This window comes from Lolium perenne, chromosome 4 (genome assembly GCF_019359855.2).
Source record: "Lolium perenne isolate Kyuss_39 chromosome 4, Kyuss_2.0, whole genome shotgun sequence".
NCBI lineage: Eukaryota > Viridiplantae > Streptophyta > Magnoliopsida > Poales > Poaceae > Lolium > Lolium perenne.
Genome location: NC_067247.2, coordinates 359,721,734 through 359,744,035, shown reverse-complemented (window position 1 = coordinate 359,744,035; position 22,302 = coordinate 359,721,734). Strand labels below are relative to the sequence as shown.

At 47.2% G+C, this 22,302-nt stretch overlaps 1 protein-coding gene across 1 annotated transcript; it reads right to left on the bottom strand.

Annotated features, from left to right (window-relative positions):
• Positions 1 to 365: 365 nt before the first annotated feature.
• Positions 366 to 815, bottom strand: LOC127347956 (BTB/POZ and MATH domain-containing protein 4-like). The gene has a single exon (XM_051374086.1). It carries the CDS (start codon positions 813 to 815, stop codon positions 366 to 368), a length of 450 nt encoding a protein of 149 aa, XP_051230046.1.
• Positions 816 to 22,302: the final 21,487 nt, after the last annotated feature.

The following is a 22,302-nucleotide window of genomic DNA, read 5'->3' as shown; positions in this document are numbered from 1 at the left end:
GAAATTGTCGCATATCTTATTATAGGGCATTTGGAATTTTTGGAAAACAAATAAAATATTTGTATCAAAGGCATGAATTGTCGTATATCAGAACATCATGCACAGAGAACACATGTAGTGAGCAGAACTGCTGAGTTACAACTTGGAGATCGGAAATACAGCGGCGGAAAATCCAGAGCACAAACTAATAATGATGCCCCAATTGGAAATACATCAACTAATTCTGATGCTTGAATTCGACAAACAAGGATGCACCAACTCAACAATTATCGTTATTACCCTAAACGCTGACAGACACACGGCGGAAGGTGCATCGATCTTGTGCAATCTGACTGAAATCTTTGCTAGCTCTAGTGTTGACGCCCTTACTCGATGACGATGAGGTCCAACCGGATGGTGAAACTGTCGAACTTGAGATGCTCGGACTTTTCGAATTCCTCCCTTGCAATGAACCTGGAGACACCCATACAGGTACTTCTTCCAGGGATATCAACTATTTGCCTTGTGCCAACATGTCTAATATCTTGGGTTAAAACCTGGTCGATGAAACTGAACTCAGCGCACACTTTCACAGGGTGCGCAACATCCTGCATGAGAGCAAACGAAACAGATATGAAATCTGCTACCTCCGGGGTTTGACCATTCGGGCAGACAAACATAACCCAGCGATAGCCTCCAACCATGAAGGGGACTGACAACAGTGCCGAGCCGGTAGGTATGTCTTTCGCGCGCGAGTAGCCGACGATATTGAACAGGTGGCCGCCCCTGTGCTCGCCGGTGATGGCAGCGGTTAATGCCCAAGTCGGCGACGGCATGGCAAGGGACTCAGGTTTCCTGTGTTTCTCTCTCTCTCTCTCGTTCAACAGATCGATCTACTACTATATAGGGTTGCAGTGCCTAACCGGCGGGATTCTCGTATTGGTCCGTTCTGGCTTTCGTTAAACTCATTTGTTAAGATACGGATTAGGGAGTTAGAACTAATATAAATCGTTTCGCAAAAAAGAACTAATATAAATCGGGCCGTTCAAAAAAAAGATTGGATCGATCCAATCCGCTCCCTGCGTCAGTTCTGCGCGCGCGCGCATGCAGGGCACCTGCCGCGTAATCCAGCTATGCGGAGAGAATTTGCATAGGCATGCAACGGTATTATTCCGATCTATTATGTAATTATATAATTATAATTAAAATTAAAATTAAAATTAAAACAACAAACATTGTAGGGCCGGAATTGTGCAAAAGCTAACGTAAGGCTCAGATTTAATGATTTCAGCCGGATAATGAAAAAGAAAACGTAACCTAAGCAGACTCTCCTTTTTCCACGAGAGATAATATATTACAGCCATGTACCTGCGCCTGCGCACGTGCACGAGCTAAGATTCGTAGGTACGGTCAATATTTGATACGTCCCTTGAACAGATCATATTTTTGGTTCGCAAAAATAAAGAGAGAGGATTCGCTACACACGGGGCTTGTTGCCCATCACCATCCAGCTGTGCATTGCAAGCTCCGAGATTCGGGACCAGGTGGCGTTAATTACTAATCACCTGCATAACACGTCTGGATACACGCAGTGGCGGAGCTACGAACAAAATTATGAACGGGCCAAGGTAGAAAAATACACATAAAATTTATTCTAAAACATACGACTTTACTAAATATCATTGCATAGGTTACATATCAACCGATAGTGCATATATATAATATTTCTATAAACTAAATAAGCTATACCAAAAGATGCTACCTAAGAAGCTATACTAGAGATGTTCAGGCATACATACTTGATACTACAAGTCAGCTTTCTGATATTTCTTGCCACTAAAATCTGCAATGACATCTTCATCTGCATGTCTCTAAAATATCACCCTCTATGTTGACTAACATATTATTGGCAAGATAATCATTCTCCATCTGCAATTCTTCTCTGAATTGCCTTCCCCATGACTGTTTAAATTTGTAAAACTGAAAATAAAATTCAGAGAACATCCGTTACGATCAAGTATAAAATACCAATACAGACTACAGAGAACAGACAGCCGTTACAGGGATTTGGGGAAAAAAGTACCAACTACCAATACATAGAAATTGGGGAAGATCATTGGCTTGAATCCGACCACATGGCGGTGCTTGTGAAGGTGAGAGAGGATGTCCCTTTGACCAAGCCTACGGTCTCTCGAGGTTTCCAGTTTGAAGAAATGTGGACGAAACATGATGGATATGAAGATATGATAAAAGAAACATGGGAAAGGAGAAACATGGGCGTCACGGATATAAAGGGCCTATGGAGACAGTTCCAGGAGGTTTCTTCGGATATTAAAAGATGGAGTTTTGAGACTTTTGGGTCAGTGAAGGCTTCATGCTCAGTTAGAATTGGCCAGGGTTGAGAGAGGGAGTTGGGACCGACATAGAATGTCCGAAGTATCGAAGCTCAGCTGCATGACATATATGAGAAAGAAGAAATTATGTACAAACAAAGGTCCCGTCAAGACTGGCTGCGAGCTGGTGATAAGAATACCAAAAAAAATCAGAACCGTGCTACGCACAGGCGGCACAAAAATATGGTCCGTGGTCTGAGGAGAGAGGACGCACAACAAATGATGAAATGTGCGCACTGGCGCAATGCTTATTTGATAAGCTGTACAAATCGGAGGGATCCAGTGGAATGGAGGAGGTTCTGAACTTAATTGACCCACTGGTTTCTGCTGAGATGAACTCTGATCTGACTGTGGATTGGACTGATGATGAAATAACTGCGGCATTGTTCCAAATATGACCAACAAAAGCTCCAGACCCGGATGGCCTACCTGCCTTATTTTATCAAAGAAACTGGTCTTTGTTAAAACCCCTTGTGTGCAAGGCCGTTCGGGATTTCCTAGCGGGACAGGAGTGTCCGGAAGATTTTAACGATACGATTATTGTCCTTATTCCAAAGATCATTGCTCCTGATCTTCTCAGCCAGTTCAGACCAATCAGCTTGTGTAACGTCCTGTACAAGATCGCGGCTAAGGTCTTGGCCAATAGACTGAAGCAAATACTTCTAATCTTGATCTAGCAAAGTATACGTTCATGCCTGGCAGACTGATTACTGATAATGTCTTGGTGGCATATGAGTGTGTCCAGGCTATTCGTACCCGGAAGTGTAAACAACCCCTCTATGCCCTAAAATTGGATATGATGAAGGCGTACGACCGCGTTGAGTCGGCATTTCTGGAAAGAATGATGAGGAGGATGGGCTTCGCTGAGACATGGATCAGTATGATCATGAGGTGTGTGTGTTCTGTCAGATTTTCGGTAAAACTGTATGGACAAGTTTCAGAATCCTTCTTACCTTCGAGAGGTCTTAGGCAGGGGGATCCTCTCTCCCCTACCTCTTCCTTTTCTGCGTTGAGGACTTCTCAGCGTTACTGAAATGAGCACAGGCCGAGAAGGAGTTGGCTGGGGTTGGTTTTGGTGGTGGAGGTCCGACTGTCACCCACCTATTATTTGCGGATGATAGTGTGGTGTTCCTTGAGGCTAGCACTGGCAACCTTGAGGCACTGCAGAGATTTCTTCGAAAATATGAGCTTTGCTCTGGACAGCGAGTGAATCTCCATAAATCCTCCATTTATTTTTGCAAGGGATGTGTGGACGGGCAAAAGAATTCTTTGAAGGCTGCCCTCGGGGTTCAAACTGAAGCGCTGTCAGAGAAGTATTTAGGACTACCAACTGTGGTGGAAAGATCAAAAAAAAGGTGCTTTTAAGCACCTTCAGGACAGAGCCAGAGGGAAGGTGGCGGGGATGAAAGGTCAGGGGCTATCAAAAAAAGGGAAAGAAATACTGATTAAGTCGGTGGTTCAATCTGTCTCAACTTATCCGTTGGGATGCTTCAAGCTGTCCAAAGGACAATGCACAGCTGTCTTCGATTTCCTCAGGTTTTTGGTGGGGAGACTCGATGGGACATAGGAAGGTGAGATGGATTAGTTGGGAGAGGATGTGTGTGGGCAAGAGAGATGGCGGCATGGGGTTTAGGCAATATGATGACTTCAACCAAGCAAGCATGGAGGCTGCTTATAACTCCATACTCCTTGTGCGCCAAGGTATTGCGTGCTAGGTACTACAAAAAGGGCAGTGTCATGTATGCAAAATGCCCAAAGAGAGCCTCGTATACATGGAGAAGTATTTTACATGGGCGTGACCTCTTGAAGGAGGGACTTATCTGGAGGGTAGGTGATGGGGAGAGTATCGAAATCTGGAAAGACAACTGGATCCCTAGATCATGCTTGCAAAGACCACTGGGTCACAAGCCGGATGTCAATGTTCAGAAGGTCAAAGAGCTGCTAATGCCTGATGGAAATGGGTGGAACTTAAATAAATTAAATAACTGCTTTTTGAGACGGATGTAGAGGACATCATGAAGTCACCTGTGTGCTGCCCTGGATCGGAAGATTATGTTCCATGGAACTATACCAAAAATGGGCAATTTAGTGTCAAGTCTGCTTATCACCTCAAACAACAGCTGAAGAAACGAAGGGCTGACATGACTGGCTCCTCCTCTACTGTGGATGAACACAAGGGATGGTTAGCTCTCTGGGCTGCGGGCGTCCAATTCCGTACTCTAGAATTAATGTTATGACAGATGCTTAATTCATCAAGCCAAATCAAACACGATCTGTTGACATGCGGTTTGCATATAGGACAGGAAATTACGCGGGCAAGAAATATCAAATACACTAGAGGACCGGGGCGACGGAATCTTTTATTTTTGAAATGGAGGCAAAAGCTTTGCCTCATCCATTCATTAAGTAGGTGCCCAGTTTTTAGGAGAAAACCGGGCGAAAACCAACAATAAAAGTGCCAAAGCACACCCACAACCACACACTCCGCCACAAGGGGCACACCTAGTCATCCTGGCTACCCACAAAAGCTACACAAAAAGCTCAAGTTGGCCTATGCCAAATAGATGGCTCTTCGAGGAGAGACCGGTAGCTTCGATTCTGAAGACGAGCCTTGGAGAGGAGATGCGCAAGACAAGCGCCTAATAGGACCTTCATCGGACCGCCCCTCAAAGGTCATCGTACACCGCCAAGGGAAGCTTCGACTTCACAGCAAGAGTAGACCACCACGAAGACATTAGGACATGCCGGAACGAAGCCGACTAACATGACCTTGCCGCAACCAAACCTTGGTCACCACCAGCGCTGTTGCCTCTCGAGCCTCCACCCGGAACACCCGCATCTCCAGTTGACCTCCTGCCAATCTAGATGCCTTGTGCGGCCAGCCCACCGGAGTGCACGAAGGGGATCACCGTCTTCAAGACAGACGCCCTCAAGAGGGGAAGCAACGATGGAACGACGCTGTCGTCCGATCCCACAAGGCAGGATCTAGGCTTTCACCCGAAGACGTGAACCCGATAGTGGTGAAGGTTGGAGAGCTCCACGACCGCCCCCAAGGAGGACGAAGACATCCACGGACGCCGTGCGGTCAGGCTTTTCGCCCGGAGCAATCGAGCCTACACATCCCCACGCAACCGGACAACATGAACTCCGCCAGCCCGCACTCCACTGACACAAACACCTCCTATGCAGCGATAGCGCCACCTCCGCACCAGAGCCACCGCCGTGGTCCCGACAAAACTGCCTCGCTGCCTAGTACCACCAAAGATCCGCGCTGCCCAAGCCCTCCAGAACCCCGGTGAGGCCAGAAACGGGCCAGCACAGCGCTCCCGAAACCATCCCCACGCCCCACGATGGGCAGGGACCGTGCGCGCTGCCGCCCGACCGTCCACACGGCCCGAGCGTTGCCGCATCCGCCGGGCCGCCGCCACGGCCTGCCTCCCCATCAGATCGGGGCGCGAAGTCCCCAGAACCGCCACCGTCCGGAGCCGCTGCTCCGGCGTTCTTGCACCCGGACCATCGTCGCTGCTCCACGCCTCCCGCCGCCCGCAGCCGACGAGCATGTCTCCAACTTTGTCGCCGCGCTCGCGCGCCATTGAGAGCTCCCCGCGTGGGGAGGATAAAGGTGCCCCGCCGCCACCTTCCTTGGGACGCGCACGGCTTTGCCGGCGGCCCCTCCGGCGACGGCGAAGAGGAGGAGGGTGGTGGGGGCCGCAAGAGGCCGCGGTGGTTAGGGTCCCCCCGTGTCGCCAGAGGAGGGCGACGCGGGGGTCCACTCTGTTTCGCATACAATTTGGCTCAGCTCCAATTTTTCGCGACAGGATCTGTGACCTGCATGATGCTGCGATGGTGTCGTTGCATATTCGGGGGAGGGATCCTCACGCAGGGGGGAAGAAGTAGGGGCCATAGGGTGGAGAACCATTGGGAAGGTGGTACGTGGTTTACCCAGCTTCGGAAACACGTTGCTCGGAGGCAGGGCCTACTGCTGCTTGTGTGGAATTATCTGGGCGCTTTCGCGTTATTACAATGAGTTGTGGTTGTGCCTCTAGGGCTCCCGAGATCCAACTTATAAAGGCGCCAGGATCTAGGGTTTATACAGAGAGTCTTAGGCGGAATACAAGATTCCTAACTACGGAATATACATTGCCGTGCACATCAAGAATCCACCTAGATCTAACTTGCCGCCATGGATTCAGACATTTCATGGGCCTCCATGGATCCGACTCCTGGCGTAGGTCGGTAAGGATCCAACTCCTGTTCCTGGGCTGGACTTCTTCCATCTTCTCTCAGCAGCAACTGGGCCGCCCGGTGGGCCGTAAGCCACCACCACCATATGTGGGCCACCCGGGCTTGCCATATCTAGACCATATCGTTGGCATACCCATGAACCCACAACAATAGCCCCCAAAGTTCTTAAAGATTCACCATTCTGTTGGAGATATGCCCAAGAGGCAATAATAAAATGGTTATTATTATATATTTGTGTTTATGATAAATGTTTGCATATCATGCTATAATTGTATTAACCGAAACATTGATACATGTGTGTTATGTAAACAACAAGGAGTCCCTAGTAAGCCTCTTGTATAACTAGCTTGTTGATTAATAGATGATCATGGTTTCGTGATCAGGAACATTGGATGTTGTTAATAACAAGGTTATGTCATTGGGTGAATGCTATAATGGACACACACCCAAATATGCGTAGCATTATCAAGTCATTAAGTTCATCTTGCTATAAGCTTTCGATACATAGTTACCTAGTCCCTTCGACCATGAGATCATGTAAATCACTTACACCGGAAGGATGCTTTGATTACATCAAACGCCATCGCGTAAATGGGTGGTTATAAAGATGGGATTGAGTATTCAGAAAGTGTGAGTTGAGGCATATGGATCAAGAGTGGGATTTGTCCATCCCGATGACATATAGATATACTCTGGGCCCTCTCGATGGAATGTCGTCTAATTAGCTTGCAAGCATGTGACTAGGTCACAAGAGATGACATACCACAGTACGAGTAAAGAGTACTTGTCGGAAACGAGGTTGAACTAAGTATGGAGATACCGATGATTGAACCTCGGACAAGTAAAGTATCGCATGACAAAGGGAATCGGTATCGTATGTAAATGGTTCAATCGATCACTAAGTTATCGCAGAATGTGTGGGGGCCATTATGGATCTCCAGGTCCCGCTATTGGTTGTTGGTCGGAGAAGAGTCTCGATCATGTCTGCATAGTTCACGAACCGTAGGGTGACGTGCTTAAGGTTCGATGTCACATAAGTAGATTCAGAATATGAGATGGAGACCGAAGTTTGTTTGGAGTCTCTTATGGGATCCAGGACATCACGAGGAGGTCCGGAATGGTCCGGAGAATAAGATTCATATAAGGGAAGTTGATTTCTAGGTTTCAGAAAAGTTCGGGATTTTTCCGGTGGAAGACCAGGAAGGTTCTAGAAGGTTCCGGGGGTCCCACCAGTGGGCCCACGACCCTAGGAGGGCTAGCATGGGCCGAGGGGATGCACCCTAGCCTAATGGGCCAGAGGCACATGCCCCTCAAGGCCCAGCCAGCCAACCCCTTTAGGGTTTCCCCAAACCCTAGGGGGGGATCAACTTGGGGGGAAGAAATCCCCTTCCCCCCACTTGGCCGCCGGCCCGAGCCCTAGATGGGCAGGGGGCCACCCCAACCGACCTCCCCCCTATATAAAGAGGGGAGGCGGCAGGGGCGCAGCCACACCTGACACCCAAGTCCGCCGCACCCTCTCTCCTCCACCGCAAGTCTGCTCCGGCTTGGGGGAAGCCTAGCAGCTTTTCTCCTCCACTACCACCACCACGCTGGGATTCCGAGGGGATCTACCACACCTCCGCTGCCCGCTGGAACGGGGAGAGGACATGCTTCATCAACACCGTACGCACGACCGAGTACGGAAGTGTTGTTGGATTGCTGCACGGGACGATCGACTACATCAACAACGAGATCTAATCTCGTAAGCTTTGGAATCTTCGAGGGTTAGTCTCACGTACATCTCGCTGCTTCAATTTTCATAGATTAGATCTTGCTTCTTCCTAGATTGGATCTTGGTTTTTGTTCATGTTCACGCTAGAATTTTTTTGTTTTCATGCAACGAACCCATCAGTGGTATCAGAGCCGTGTCTATGCATAAATCTGTTGCACGAGTAGAACACAATGGTTTTGTGGGCATTGATGCTCTTGTTGTTTTTGGTTAGTGTACTTTGCATCTTGCGGGATGGTGGGATGAAGCGGCCCGGGCTAACTTTACAGGACCGCATCTCATGAGACTTGCTCCACGATTGACATGCAACTTGTATTGCATAAGTGGCTTTGCGGGTGTCTGTCTCTCTCACCATAGTTAAGATTCAATCTACTCTTTCTATTGACAACACTAGTATCACCTTTGTGGTTCATGTTCGTAGGTAGATTGGATCTTACTCGAAAACCCTAAACCACGTAAAATATGCAAACCAAATTAAAGGCGTTTAACTTGTTTTTGCAGGGTTTGGTGATGTGATATGGACATGATGTGATGATGATTATATTTGATGTATGAGATGTTCATTATTGTATTATGGCAACCGGCAGGAGCCTAATGGTTGTCTTTAATTTTTGTTAAAGACCTGCGTGTCTATTCATCATGTAATAGCTTTATTTCAAGTAGTTGTTATAGTAGCTATAAGTGATGGACAACCATGAAGCGGCGCCACTGACCTTGATGCCATGCTGGTGATGATGGAGATCATGTCCGTGCTTTGGAGATGAAGATCAAAATTACAAGAACAAAAGGCCATATCATATCACACATTATGAACTGCATGTGCTGTTAATCCTTTATGCATCTTATTTTGCTTAGATCGTGACGGTAGCATTATAAGATGATCCCTCTCACTAAATATCAAGATAATAAAGTGTTCATCCTTAGTATGCACCGTTGCTAAGACTTGTCGTTTCGAAGCATCACGTGATGATCGGGTGTGGTAGATTCTACATGTGCATACAACAGGTGCAAGCCAGATTTGCACACACGAATACTAAGGTAGCCTTGACGAGCCTAGCATGTACAGATATGGTCTCGGAACACGGGATACCGAAAGGTAGAGCATGAGTTATATGAATGATATGATGAACACTTTGGGTGTTTGCCTTTGAAACTACATCTTTTCTCGTGAAGATCGGACTTGGTGTAGTGGATTTGGTTCGTGTAATCACTAAGACAATGCGAGGGATGTTTTTTTGAGTGGGAGTTCACTTAGGTCATTAAAGAATTAAAATTGAACTCAATTTATCATAAACTTAGTGTCGAGGGTACTCGTCGGCAATGCCCTCCGATTGGGGCTTAGGGTAGATCGAATCCTGTAGGCTGACTCGAGACATCGGTTATCAAACAAGCGGGGAAAGCGATTTACCCAGGTTCGGGGCCCTCGATGAGGTAAAACCCTTACATCCTGCCTGTCTGATCTTGATTATGAAAATATCGGGTTACAATTGGGTGCCGAAGGTTTCGGCTATGATCTCGTCGAGAGGCTAAGTTCTGCAGGGACCTAGCTCTAGACTTATGGTGGCTATGATTGCGTGTCCTCGGCAGCCCCTCTCCTGGCCCTTATATTGGGAGCCAGGTCTCAAGAGATCTGTCCGGGTACGACTAGGTTACAAAGAGCCCTAGTTCTAAACTTTCCTTATATTCTTTGTCTCCTTGTCTTGCTCTTCAAGAATCCCTCTGGTGAACCGACGCAGTGCCCCACCTGGCTATCGGGTGTCTTCATGGGCCTCTAGTTGGGCTGCAAGAGGTAGCGCGATAACAGTTACCCCAAGGGTAATGCCCACGTCAGTAGCCCCCGAGTGTCTAGCCGAAGATACTTCAGGTAGAGACTAAAGCATGCCTCTGCCGAATGTTTGCCTCATCTGATAAATCTTGTCCTCCTTGTAACAGTATCATCTCTTTCTATCGGGTGCGCATCCAGCGCTCCCGATGGGAGTAGCCCCCGAGTCTAGGTACGGATGCTTGCAACCGTGCGTAGACTCAAGTTGTGCTACTCGAATGTTTTCTTCTGTCGAAGCTTTCTGCAGGTCTTCATAAGTCATCCGATTCATTTATATCAGGGCTTCAATTTTTCAAATAAGATTTAGTACGTAAAGGATATCGAGTAATGTGCCTAGCTTTGCTGGTTAACTGCCGATTGCAAAACAACGTTACCCTACACAGAATCAAGTCCCCGGGCATGATCCTGGAGTGCAAAAAAAACTTCCATCGAGTGCGCAATCAGCGCTCCTGATGGGAGTAGCCCCCGAGTCTAGGTTCGGATGCTTGGAACCGTGCGTAGACTCAAATCAATCCACCCGACGGTTTATATTTTTCTTCGGATGCTTCATATGGACTCAACACCTTTCATGACATCATCGATGATGTCGCCAATGCTGTGGTTTGATTGACAAGACGTGACCTGACGGGCCCACCCTACTTCTGCGCGGTCAGTTTTAGCAAATGACTAGTGCTTTTGCATTGACCGAGGCGTCTCCTCGATTTCCACGTGTAGTGGGAGTAAAGGGCTGCCGGTTCCGTTTTCCTTATAGCGACACGTGTACGACTGGATCTTTATCCACCTCCCATGATAGCTTTGGAGTTATGACCACGATTTCCCAATAGTCTGTGCTATAAATAAGGGATCTTTCCATCATTTTTACTTTTCACGCCTCCATACTGCTCATCTTCTTCACGGCGTGAATTCCTTCGTCTTTTCCTTTGCTCCTCTTTGCTGCCAAAACTGCTTCGGCTGCTCTCTCCCATACTCCCAGGCATGACTGCCAAAGCTGTTGCTGGCGTGGTATCATCTGGAACCGAAGTTCTTGGGCTTGGCGCGCTTGAACTAGGAAGGCGAAGAAACCCTCTGGAATCGATGATGAAGTGGACACCACCGAAAATAGTATCCATGTTGCCACGCGACTTCGTGGAGATCGGATGCGATACCTCAGAACATGGTGTGAACTCGAAGGACCCGCATCGAACTGAGTTTCTTGGACTTGATGGCATTGGTGATTCTAGCACAAACGCTGCAGAGGTAACTGGAACTGCCGATGACCTGCCTTGTGCCGACAAGTTTCCCACAGATGGCGCCAATTGTCGAGGGTACTCCTCGGCAATGCCCTCCGATTGGGGCTTAGGGTAGATGGAATCTTGTAGGCTGACTCGAGACATCGGTTATCAAAGAAGCGGGGAAAGCGATTTTTACCCAGGTTCGGGGGCCTCGATGAGGTAAAACCCTTACGTCCTGCCTGTCTGATCTTGATTATGAAAATATCGGGTTACAATGGGGTGCCAAAGGTTTCGGCTATGATCTCGTCGAGAGGCTAAGTTCTGCAGGGACCTAGCTCTAGACTGATGGTGGCTATGATTGCTAAGATTGCGTGTCCTCGGCAGCCCCTCTCCTGACCCTTATATTGCGAGCCAGGTCTCGAGAGATCTGTCCGGGTATGACTAGGTTACAAAGAGCCCTAGTCCTAAACTTTCCTTATATTCTTCGTCTCCTTGTCTTGCTCTTCAAGAATCCCTCTGGTGAACCGACACAGTGGCCCACCTGGCTATCGGGTTTCTTCATGGGCCTCTAGTTGGGCTGCAAGAGGTAGCACGATAATAGTTACCCGAAGGGTAATGCCCACGTCACTCAGTCTAAAATCTTTGCAAATATGTTGTAGATCATGGCGGCCCCCACCATCAATTTTAACTAGTTCCTAGAGAAAGAAAAGCTTAAAAGCAATGGAATCAACTTCACTGACTGGTTCCGTCATGTGAGGATTTTCCTCACTGGTGGAAACCTGCAATATGTTCTCGATGCACCACTAGATCCCCCACCTTCCTTGACTGTTACCGATGAAGTAAAGAATGTTTACCAGACTCGGAAAACTCAGTACTCCCAAGTTCAGTGCGCCATCCTGTGTAGCCTAGAGGCAGAGCTTCAAAAGCGTTTGAGCACCACGACCCCTGTGAGCTAGTCCGTGAGCTCAAAGCTATCTTTGAAACTCATGCGGCCGTGGAAAGCTATGAGGCCTCGAAACATTTATTTGGTTGCATGATGGAAGAGGGTAGCTCCGTAAGCGAGCATGTGCTCAAGATGTCTGGGCACGCGAAGAAGCTCAGTGACTTGGGGATTGTGATTCCTAACCAGCTGGGTATTCATCGTGTACTCCAATCACTTCCACCTAGTTACAAGAACTTCGTGATGAACTACAACATGCAGAACATGAACAAAGAGCTACCTGAACTCTTCTCCATGCTGAAATCTGCTGAGGTGGAGATACAGAAAGAGCACCAAGTGTTGATGGTCAACAAGACCACCGGTTTCAAGAAGAAGGGCAAGCCTAACAACAAGGGCAACTTTAAGAAGGGCGGCAAGAAAGCTGTGTGCTTTTACTGCAAGGAGGAAGGGCACTTGAAGCGCAATTGCTCCAAATACCTGGCTGATCTGAAGAGCGGCCTCGTCAAGAAGAAAGGTATAATTGATATACATGTTATTGATGTCTATCTTACTGGTAATCGTAGTAGTGCCTCGGTATTTTATACTGGTTTGGTTGGTCACATTTGTAACTCGAAACAGGAACTGCTGAATAAACGAAGACTAGCGAGGGACGAGGTGACGATGATCGTTGGAAATGGATCCAAGGTCGATGTGAGCACCGTCGGCATGCTCCCTCTACATCTACCTTCGGGATTAGTTTTAAACATTAATAATTGTTATTTGGTGCATGCGTTGAGCATGAACATTATATTTGGATATTGTTTAATGCAAGACGGTTATTCGTTTAATTCAGAGAATAATGGTTGTTCTATTTATATGAATAATATCTTTTATGGTCATGCGCCTGAGATGAATGGTTTATACTTGTTAAATGTCGATAGTAGTGATACACATGTTCGTAACATTGATGCTAAGACAATTAAATTGAATGATATTTCTACTTATATGTGGCACTGTCGTCTTGGTCATATTGGAGTGAAGCGCATGAAGAAACTCCATTCCGATGGACTTCTTGAATCACTTGACTTTGAGTCACTTGATAGATGTGAAGCATGTCTAATGGGAAAAATTGTTGGAGATATGCCCAAGAGGCAATAATAAAATGGTTATTATTATATCTTTGTGTTTATGATAAATGTTTGCATACCATGCTATAATTGTATTAACCGAAACATTGATACATGTGTGTTATGTAAACAACAAGGAGTCCCTAGTAAGCCTCTTGTATAACTAGCTTGTTGATTAATAGATGATCATGGTTTCGTGATCATGAACATTGGATGTTATTAATAATGAGGTTATGTCATTAGGTGAATGATATAAAGGACATATACCCAAATAAGTGTAGCATAAGATTAAGTCATTAAGTTCATCTTGCTATAAGCTTTCAATACATAGTTACCTAGTCCTTCGACCATGAGATCATGTAAATCACTTACACCGGAAGGATACTTTGATTACATCAAATGCCATTGCGTAAACGGGTGGTTATAAAGATGGGATTGAGTATTCGGAAAGTGTGAGTTGAGGCATATGGATCAAGAGTGGGATTTGTCCATCCCGATGATGGATAGATATACTCTGGGCCCTCTCGGTGGAATGTCGTATAATTAGCTTGCAAGCATGTGACTAGGTCACAAGAGATGACATACCACGGTACGAGTAAAGAGTACTTGTCGGAAACGAGGTTGAACTAGGTATGGAGATACCGATGATCGAACCTCGGACAAGTAAAGTATCGCGTGACAAAGGGAATTGGTATCGTATGTAAATGGTTCAATCGATCACTGAGTTATCGCTGAATGTGTGGGAGCCATTATGGATCTCCAGGTCCCGCTATTGGTTATTGGTCGGAGAGGAGTCTCGATCATGTCCGCATAGTTCACGAACCGTAGGGTGACGCGCTTAAGGTTCGATGTCGCATAAGTAGATTCGGATTATGAGATGGAGACCAAAGTTTGTTCGGAGTCTCGGATGGGATGCAGGACATCACGAGGAGGTCCGGAATGGTCCAGAGAATAAGATTCATATAAGGGAAGTTGATTTCTAGGTTTCGGAAAAGTTCGGGATTTTTCCGGTGGAAGACCGGGAAGGTTCTAGAAGGTTCCAAGGGTCCCACCAGTGGGCCCCCGACCCTAGGATGGCTAGCATGGGCCGATGGGATGCACCCTAGCCTAATTGGTCAGGGGCACATGCCCCTCAAGGCCCAGCCGGCCAACCCCTTTAGGGTTTCCCCAAACCCTAGGGGGGATCAACTTGGGGGGAAAGAAATCCACTCCCCCCTCTTGGCCGCCGGCCCTAGATGGGATGGGGGCGCAGGGGGGCACCCCAACCAACCTCCCCCCTATATAAAGAGAGGAGGGGGCAGGGGGCGCAACCCACCCCCTTACACCCAAGTCTGCCGCCCCCTCTCTCCTCCACCGCAAGTCTACTCCGGCTTAGGCGAAGCCCTGCGGCTCTTCTCCTCTACCACCACCACCACGCCGTCGTGTTGCTGGCATTCCTAGGAGATCTACCACACCTCCGCTGCCCGCTGGAACGGGGAGAGGACGGGCTTCATCGACACCGTACGCACGACCTAGTACGGAAGTGCTGCTGGATTGTAGCACGGGACGATCGACTACATCAACAACGAGATCTAATCTCGTAAGCTTTGGAATCTTCGAGGGTTAGTCTCACATACATCTCGTTGCTTCGATCTTCGTAGATTAGATCTTGCTTCTTCCTAGATTGGATCTTGGTTTTTGTTCATGTTCACGGTAGAAATTTTTTGTTTTCCATGCAACGAACCCATCAAAAATGACTAAGACTCCATTCTCTGGTACGATGGAGCGAGCTACAGACTTATTGGAAATCATACATACCGATGTGTGCGAACCAATGAGTGTAGCATCGCGCGGTGGTTATCGTTATGTTCTAACCTTCACGGATGATCTGAGTAGATATGGGTATATTTACTCTATGAAACATAAGTCCGAAACTTTCGAGAAGTTTAAGGAATTCCAAAGTGAAGTAGAAAATCAACGTAACAAGAAGATTAAGTTTCTGCGTTCTGATTGCGGAGGCGAATATCTGAGTTATGAGTTTGGCATGCATTTAAAGAAATGCGGAATACTTTCCGAGTTGACACCGCCGGGAACACCACAACGCAATGGTGTGTCCGGACGTCGTAATTGAACTCTCTTAGATATGGTTCGATCTATGATGTCTCTTACCGATTTGCCGTTATCGTTTTGGGGTTACGCATTAGAGATAGCCGCATTCACTTTAAATAGGGCACCATCTAAATCCCTTGAAACGACACCGTATGAATTATGGTTTGGTAAGAAACCTAAGCTGACGTTCCTTAAAGTTTGGGGCTGCAAAGTTTATGTAAAGAAGTTACAACCTGACAAGCTAGAACCCAAAGCGGAGAAATGCATTTTTCATAGGATACCCTAAAGAAACAATTGGGTACACTTTCTATCATAGATCCGAAGGCAAAATCTTTGTTGCCAAGAACGGATCCTTTCTTGAGAAGGAGTTTCTCACTAAAGAAGTGACTGGAAGGAAAGTAGAACTCGACAAGGTTATTGAACCTTCTCTCGTAGATCAGAGTAGCGTAGTGCCGGAAGATGTTCCTATGCAGCCTGCACCGAGAAGAGAGGAAGCAAATGATAATGATCATCAAACTTCGAACGAAGAAGCTACTGAACCTCGCAGATCGACGAGGGCTCGTACCACTCCCGATTGGTATGATCCCTATCTAAATGTCATGATTGTGGATAACAATGATGAAGACCCTACGAAGTATGAGGAAGCAATGATGAGCCCAGATTCCAACAAATGGCACGAGGCCATGAAATCCGAAATGGGATCCATGTATGATAACCAAGTATGGACTTTGGTAGACTTACCTGATAGCCGCAAGGCTGTCGAGAATAAATGGATCTTCAAAAGAAAAAGACATGCTGATGGTAATATTACTGTCTATAAAGCTCGACTTGTCGCGAAGGGGTTCCGACAAATTCAAGGAGTTGACGACGATGAGACTTTCTCACCGGTAGCGAAGCTAAAGTCTGTCAGGATTTTATTAGCAATAGATGCATTTTTCGATTATGAGATTTGGCAGATGGATGTAAAAACGGTGTTCCTTAATGGTGACATTGAGGAAGAGTTGTATATGGTACAACCCAAAGGTTTTGTCGATCCTAAAAATGCTGACAAGGTATGCAAACTTCAGCGTTCCATTTATGGAATGAAGCAAGCATCCCGGAGTTGGAACCGATGCTTTGATAAGGTGATCAAAGACTTCGGGTTTATACAGACTCATGGTGAGGCCTGTATTTACAAGAAAGTGAGTGGGAGTTCTGTAGCATTCCTGATATTATATGTAGATGAAATATTATTGATTGGGAATGATATAGAACTACTAAGCAGTGTTAAAGGTTATTTGAGTAAGTGTTTTTCAATGAAAGACCTTGGTGAAGCAGCGTATATTTTAGGCATCTATATTTATAGAGATAGATCAAGACGCCTAATAGGGCTTTTACAAAGTACATACCTGGACAAGATTCTAAAGAAGTTTAGAATGGATGAAAGCAAGAAAGGGTTCTTTCCTATGTTGCCAGGTAAGGTCTTGAGTAAAACTCAAGGTCCGGCTACGACAGAAGAAAGAGAGGATGAACAAGATCCCCTATGCCTCGGCAGTAGGCTCTATCATGTATGCCATGCTGTGTACTAGACCGGATATCGCACATGCTGTTAGTTTGACCAACAGATATCAGAGTGATCCAGGAATGGAACACTAGACAGCGGTCAAGAATATCCTGAAGTACTGGAAAAGGACTACGGATATGTTTCTTTGTTATGGAGGTGACCAAGAGCTCGTTGTAACCAGTTACACCGATGCTATTTGGAACACTGATCCTGATGACTCTAAGTCTCAGTCTGGGTACGTGTTTATATTGAATGGTGCTGCAGTAAGCTGGATGAGTGCCAAGCAATAATGCACGGTGGCGAAATCTTCAACTGAATTTGAATACATAGCTGCTTCGGAGGCTTCATCGGAAGCAATATGGATGAAGAGGTTGGTGTGGTTCCTAGTGCGTTGGACCCATTAGTCATTTATTGTGACAACATGGGTGCCATTGCCAATGCACAAGAACCAAGGTCACACAAGAAGCTGAAGCATATCAAGCTACATTTTCATGTGATTCGCGAGTACGTCGAAGATGGTGACGTAAAGATTTGCAATGTACACACAGATCTGAATCTGGCAGGTCCGTTGACTAAAGCTCTCCCTAGGGCAAAGCATGACCTACACCAGAACTCCATGGGTGTTAGGTACCTTACAATGTAATCTAGATTATTGACTCTAGTGCAAGTGGGAGACTGTTGGAGATATGCCCAAGAGGCAATAATAAAATGGTTATTATTTTATCTTTGTTTTTATGATAAATGTTTGCATACCATGCTATAATTGTATTAACCGAAACATTGATACATGTGTGTTATGTAAACAACAAGGAGTCCCTAGTAAGCCTCTTGTATAACTAGCTTGTTGATTAATAAATGACCATGGTTTCGTGATCATGAACATTGGATGTTGTTAATAACAAGGTTATGTCATTGGGTGAATGATATAATGGACACACACCCAAATAAGTGTAGCATGATATCAAGTCATTAAGTTCATCTTGCTATAATCTTTCGATACATAGTTACCTAGTCCTTCGACCATGGGATCATGTAAATCACTTACACCGGAAGGATGCTTTGATTATATCAAACGCCATTTCGTAAATGGGTGGTTATAAAGATGGGATTGAGTATTCGAAAAATGTGAGTTGAGGCATATGGATCAAGAGTGGGATTTGTCCATCCCGATGACGGATAGATATACTCTAGGGAATCGGTATCGTATGTAAATGGTTCAATCAATCACTGAGTTATCGCTGAATGTGTGGGAGCCATTATGGATCTCCAGGTCCCCCTATTGGTTATTGGTCAGAGAGGAGTCTTGATCATGTCCGCATAGTTCACGAACCGTAGGGTGACACGCTTAAGGTTCGATGTCGCATAAGTAGATTCGGAATATGAGATGGAGACCGAAGTTTGTTCGGAGTCTCAGATGGGATCCAGGACATCACGAGGAGGTCCGGAATGGTCCGGAGAATAAGATTCATATAAGGGAAGTTGATTTCTAGGTTTCGGAAAAGTTCGGGATTTTTCCGGTGGAAGACCGGGAAGGTTCTAGAAGGTTCTAGGGGTCCCACCAGTGGGCCCACGACCCTAGGAGGGCTAGCATGGGCCAAGGGGATGCACCCTAGCTTAATGGGCCAGGGGCACATGCCCCTCAAGGCCCAGCCGGCCAACCCCTTTAGGGTTTCCCCAAAACCCTAGGGGGGATCAACTTGGGGGGAAGAAATCCCCTCCCCCCTCTTGGCCGCCGGATGGGATGGGGGCGCAGGGGGGCCACCCCAACCGACCTCCCCGCTATATAAAGAGGGGAGGGGGCTGGGGGCGCAACCTACCCCCTTACACCCAAGTCTGCCGCCCCCTCTCTCCTCCACCGCAAGTCTGCTCCGGCTTAGGCGAAGCCCTGCAGCTTTTCTCCTCCACTACCACCACCACGCCGTCGTGCTGCTGGGATTCCGAGGGGATCTACCACACCTCCGCTTCCCACTGGAACGGGGAGATGACAGGCTGCATCGACACCGTACACACGACCGAGTACGGAAGTGCTGTCGGATTGCAGCACGGGACGATCGACTACATCAACAACGAGATCTAATATCGTAAGATTTGGAATCTTCGAGGGTTAGTCTCACATACATCTCGTTGTTTCGATCTTCGTAGATTAGATCTTGCTTCTTCCTAGATTGGATCTTGGTTTTTGTTCATGTTCACGGTAGAATTTTTTGTTTTCCATGCAACGAACCCATCACAATCCTCCACCTAGCTTCTTATTTGGACCCGGAGAGAATCTTGAAGGGCTTCCAAAACTTCATTGTTTCCGACTTCATTCAATCGGAAATCATTCATTTTTTCCATAACGGTAGCTTTGCGGAATCTGTGTCCCATACCGCATATGACTTACTCATTTCCCGCGCGAATTTTTTTGGTAAAGCGAATCTTCCCCGGGTAACTCAGATCCGCACAGTTAGGTCACCGTCGCTTCAGTTTCACCGCTTTTGACCTAGGACACATGGCGGAAATGCAACGGCGCGACCGCTCAGTTCCCATCGTAGGTTCCGACACACGTATCTCCGCGCGGAGTCTATAAATACCCCACCGGTGTGGTCACTTTCACTTTTTCACCATCGTCACCACTTCGTCTTCTTCCTCACGCTAGCGCCGCCTGATAGATCTCGTCGCTGTCGAGAACCTCCCGGAAAAGCTCCGTGCACCGCCCTTGCAAGGTTCTTCCTCGCCTGAGATCGACGCCTTTGATCGGGAAATCTCCTCCGCTGCCGAATCTTGGTCTCGTCGGACGCCAACGCCTCTTCCTCAAGCCCTCATTCCTCGCCGGCGACCATGGGGAACCGCCACGCCATCGAAATTAAGTTCGCCAGACTTGAGAGAGAAAGAGCACAATAGGATCCGAATACTTAAGCTTTTAAATGTTGCACTTGCACCGGGAAGTATGTCGGAAAACACCCCAAAATACACCAATAGCTCTCCGAGTAGTCCTCCACCCATTCCACCGGAACCCTTATACATTGAGCCTCTAGCATTTCTGCCATCGAATATTTATGACACACGCTTAGCTCAACCTTACTCCGCATCTTCCAGCAATCCAGTGGGAAAATTTCCGCTGAAGCAGAACTGCGTCGGGAGTTAGAAGGGCAAGCTCATATGGCAGATGAAGAAGGCTTCGAAGGCCAGGAACAGGGAGGGAGAGAAGGGCTAGTGGTGGCCCTGCAACATCACCGACTTCGAGCTCAAGGCCCTCCAAGAAGAAGGCCTTATTGCTCCAGGATCATACAGGTTCACCAAAGACTCCTCCACTCTGGCCCCGGAGGCTAACGAGCGAGTCCTGACAAAAGCTTGGGTGGAGCGAGGCCTCTCGCTTCCGCCTTCGGAGTTGTTCCCGGAGGTGCTCAACACTTACGGGCTGCAGCCCCATAAGATCTTACCCACCGCCTACCTCGTTCTCTCGAACTTCATCACGCTGTGCGAAGGTCACCTTGGAGTCCGCTCGGATATCCGACTTCTCCTGTTCTTCTACCGCGTGAAGAAGGGGAAGAAGGAGAAGGCCATGGTCAACTGCGGCAGCATGACTTTTGTGCTCCACACGAAGAGAGTGTATCCGCCTCTCTCCTCGCACGAATCCGCCCGGTACTGGAATGCCGGATGGTTCTACATCAAGAATGAGAACGTTCCGGGTCACCACCGGGGACTCCCCTCTTTCGCCAACAATCCTCCGGAAGAGCTTGACTCTAGGAGCTACATTCCTAATCTTGCCCAGCATCCGGAGCTGGAGAAAATAGCCTGGAGAATTTCGAAGTTGGTCCACAACGGACTGACCGGAATGGATCTCACACTGAGCTGGTTCACCTGCCGGATCCAGCCACTGAGGTTCAACCGGCGACTCATCTGAGAATATTCCAGCGTAGATGACCTGCTGCGGCTGACCAAGGACAACCTCCCCGCGGATTCTCTGAATAAGAGGATCCGGATGACAAGGGATTAACTTGTCAATGCTTACAAGTTGTAGACTGGGGTTTTGGTGGAAGTAGAGGGCAAGTAGATCTCGAAGGTTTCAGCCGGAAAGGTACTCGACTGCTATGAAAACTAGGGTTGCGTGAACAATGATTCGATCCTCTCTTTGTCCCTCGACTCCCCCTTATATAGGAGGCAGAGCCAAGGGTTTCGTGATGTACAAGTTACAAAGTCCGGGAGACTATCTGAGTCTGTCCCGTAATAGTTACAAGTTGATATTCCTAATATAACTCTATCTTTCCAAACTATTTCTGACTGGGCTTCCAGGCTTCATAAACTTCGGGTCGTGGGCCTTCAGTAAACCCCGGGTATCTTCTTTGGCAGGCCCATTGGGGATGCCTATGTCAGTAGCCCCCGAGATTTTGCTTGAATCGAAGAATCAGGGAAAATTTCCATCTTTACAATTACCAAATGACTTCTTCGAGTCAATAAATAACCTTTATAAACAATTCTATATTGTACAGGGATAATGGTAATTGGGGCTGGTTCATCTGACGGATCAGGTACCAGTTAACTGCTCTTGTGGCAATCCGCAAAAACCTACTTCAAGATCACGTCCCTGGACATGATCTCGGGATACTGGCGTAATTCGACATGTGCAGCTTAAGGTCTTACCAGATGCCGAATTCCATTCATGTTTTATCGGGTACCTAACGAGTCTGTTCGGATTTTTCTTCGTATCTGTTGATACGGAAAAAGTAGCAAAGCGCCGTCAGAGGCGGTGCCACGCCGCACAGGATGGATCCTGGGGACTTACCTTCGCAGAGTTTTGCGGCATTCAGAGATTAATTCGCGACTGAGGCGCTCTGAGAATATATTGTCGAGTGCCTTTTTCGGCTGATGGAATAGCACATTTATTCGAGTCACCGGATGACTTGCATATTTTTATCTTGTTCTCTCGATGGGAGTATATGAAGAGTTATTTGTGTAACTCGAAATATGCTCTCCATGCCTTTTATAATTTCATCGGGCACGGGAACAGCATTCCCGATGGGAGTAGCCCCCAAGGCTACAGCCAAGTGCATGTACTTGGTTGTAGGCTCACCGTTTTATCATCTTTGCCGCTATATTTTCTTCCTTTCGAGTTCTCCCATCTTTATCGGGTGCGCGACCAGCGCTCCCGATGGGAGTAGCCCCCGAGGCTACAGTCGAGTATTTATACTTGGTTGTAGGCTCAATTTGCTGTACTGATGAAGATC